Source organism: Penaeus chinensis, chromosome 42, assembly GCF_019202785.1.
Source record: "Penaeus chinensis breed Huanghai No. 1 chromosome 42, ASM1920278v2, whole genome shotgun sequence".
Lineage (NCBI taxonomy): Eukaryota > Metazoa > Arthropoda > Malacostraca > Decapoda > Penaeidae > Penaeus > Penaeus chinensis.
In genome coordinates, this window is record NC_061860.1 from 3,774,283 (window position 1) to 3,776,782 (window position 2,500).

A 2,500-nucleotide genomic window follows, 5' to 3' on the forward strand; every position below is an offset into this window, starting at 1 on the left:
TCCATCTATATATATATATATATTTGTATTTGTATATATGTTGTATATATATATTTGTACATATATATGTATAATATATATATATATATATATGTATGTATGTATGTATGTTTGTATGTATGTACATACATTCATATATATATATATATATATATATATATATCTATATATCCGTGTATATGTATTTAGACACACACACACACACACACACACACACACACACACACACACACACACACACACACACACACACACACACACACACACACACATATACGCATGCGTGTGTGTGTGTGTGTGTGTGTGTGTGTGTGTGTGTGTGTGTGTGTGTGTGTGTGTGTGTGTGTGTGTGTGTGTGTGTGTGTGTGTGTATGCGTGCGTGTGTGATGCTACTTCTGCAACATAGCAAAACAACAGTACATGAAAGTAGAACACTACAACAAGATACTAATATGATTACGACTTAATATTCGTAGCAAAACAAAATACCAACAGGATATAAAAAAGGAAGAGCATGAGAAAGTACAACTTAATCTCAACACAAAGCTACAAATAACAGTTTATAAAAAATATGAACGGAATATAATAATAATAATAATAACAATAATGATAATAATAATAATAATAATAATAATAATAATAATAATAATACAGAATAAGCACTGGAGAAGAGAACAAGATAGAAGAAAGGAAGACGGAATAACCATTGTAGAAGAGAATAAAAAAAAGCATAAGGTAATGAATATTAAAATAACGGAATAGAACACCAGTAAAAAATAACGGCATAATAGCAAAAATAATAATAAAGATAACAAAAACAACAATAATAAGGGTAAAACAAAAACAACAATAAAACGGCACCACAACCAAGAACAAAAAAACAACAAAAACAAGAAAGGCAAGAGGAAAAAAACAAAAACAACACGAAACAAAAACAAAAACCAACTAAAAATTACAAGAAACAAAAAAGCAAGAAAAAAAAGACGCATAAAACACCAACAACAAATACATAAACAAGGAACAAAACACAAAACAAAAAACACCAACATAAACAACAAGAAACAGACACAAACACAACAAAAACGCAACCACAAACAACAACAAAAAAAAAAGAAAAAAAAAATACGAAAAGAACACCACCATTAGTAACAAAAAAGTAAACAAAACAAGGAAAAACAAGAAACAATCAAACAAAAGAACCGAACCAATCAAAAATGATGAAACGAAGAAAACACAAACAATGACAAAAACAAAAAAAAGCAACAAAAACAAACAAAACATTAAACAAGAAAACCAATCAAACAAACAAAAAAAGTAAAACAAACAAACGCAACAAAAACAAGTAAACCAAAAACAAACCAAACAAACCAAAACAAGAAAAACAATAACAACAAAAACAAAAACAACTAAACAAACGCAACAAAAACAACAAACAAGAAAACCAAACACTACTCACTCCACCCGACTCGCGGCCTGCCTCTCGCCCCCCAATCTCGCAGCATAGTCATCGTAGTCAGCATAGTCCGGAGCGTAGTCTCTCTTGTGCACGAGGAGCATCATGACGTAGATCTTCAGGCTGATCACACACGCGACGTACGGGATGTATCTGGTAGGGGGAGAAGAGGAGGGGAGGCTGGGTGAGTATGTGGTGGGGATGTGTGGTGGGGGTGTGGAGGGGGTGTGGGGAGGGTATAGGGGTATTGGGGAGGGTGTGTTGGGGGGGTGGGGAGTGTGGGGGTGTGTGGGGAGTGTGAGGGGGGGTGTGGTGGGGGTGTGGGGAGTGTATGTGGGAAGTGTGTGGTGGAGGTGTGGGGAAGGTATGTAGTGGGGGTGCGAGAAGGGTATTGGGGACTATATGCTGGGTGTGTGGGGGTGTATGCGGGTAGTATCTAGTCCCAACCACATACTCCTCACATACCCTCCTCATCCTCCCCACACACCCCACCATGTGGAGAGTATGTGATGGGACCACATACCACTGTAGGGAGGGTGAAGAGGGCATGTCAGTATGTGGGGAGTATGTGGGGGGGAGGGTAGAGGGTGTGGGGTGTATGGGGGGGCATGGTTAGTGGGTATGATAAGGCTACTGTTACTATGATATATTACTACTACGAGTGCCACTGATGATGATGTTCATAATAATAATAATAATAATAATAATAATAATAATAATAATAATAATAATAATAATAATATGATGATGATGATGATGATGATGATGATGATAATGATAATGATACTTCCGGTACTGCTACTACTGCCACTTCCACTAATGATAATAGTGATGCTAGTAATGGTAATGATTATAACAACAGCAATACTAATTATCCCATACAAATATATTCACACACACACACACACACACACACACACACACACACACACACACACACACACACACACACACACACACACCTCCCCTTCGTAATACATCTATATACATATAGCTTTCTATCCATCTATCTATCTACCTGTCTACCTATCTAACTAAATGTCTTTA

General features: G+C 36.6%; 1 protein-coding gene across 1 annotated transcript in view; it reads right to left on the bottom strand.

Moving 5' to 3' along the window:
- LOC125048004 (heparan sulfate 2-O-sulfotransferase 1-like) overlaps positions 1 to 2,500 on the bottom strand; it is a 13,238-nt gene that overhangs the window by 7,246 nt on the left and 3,492 nt on the right. Inside the window, exon 2 of the mRNA XM_047646577.1 lies at positions 1,457 to 1,606. Coding sequence (XP_047502533.1) covers positions 1,457 to 1,606 — 150 coding nt within the window. The remainder of the gene's footprint in view (positions 1 to 1,456; positions 1,607 to 2,500) is intronic.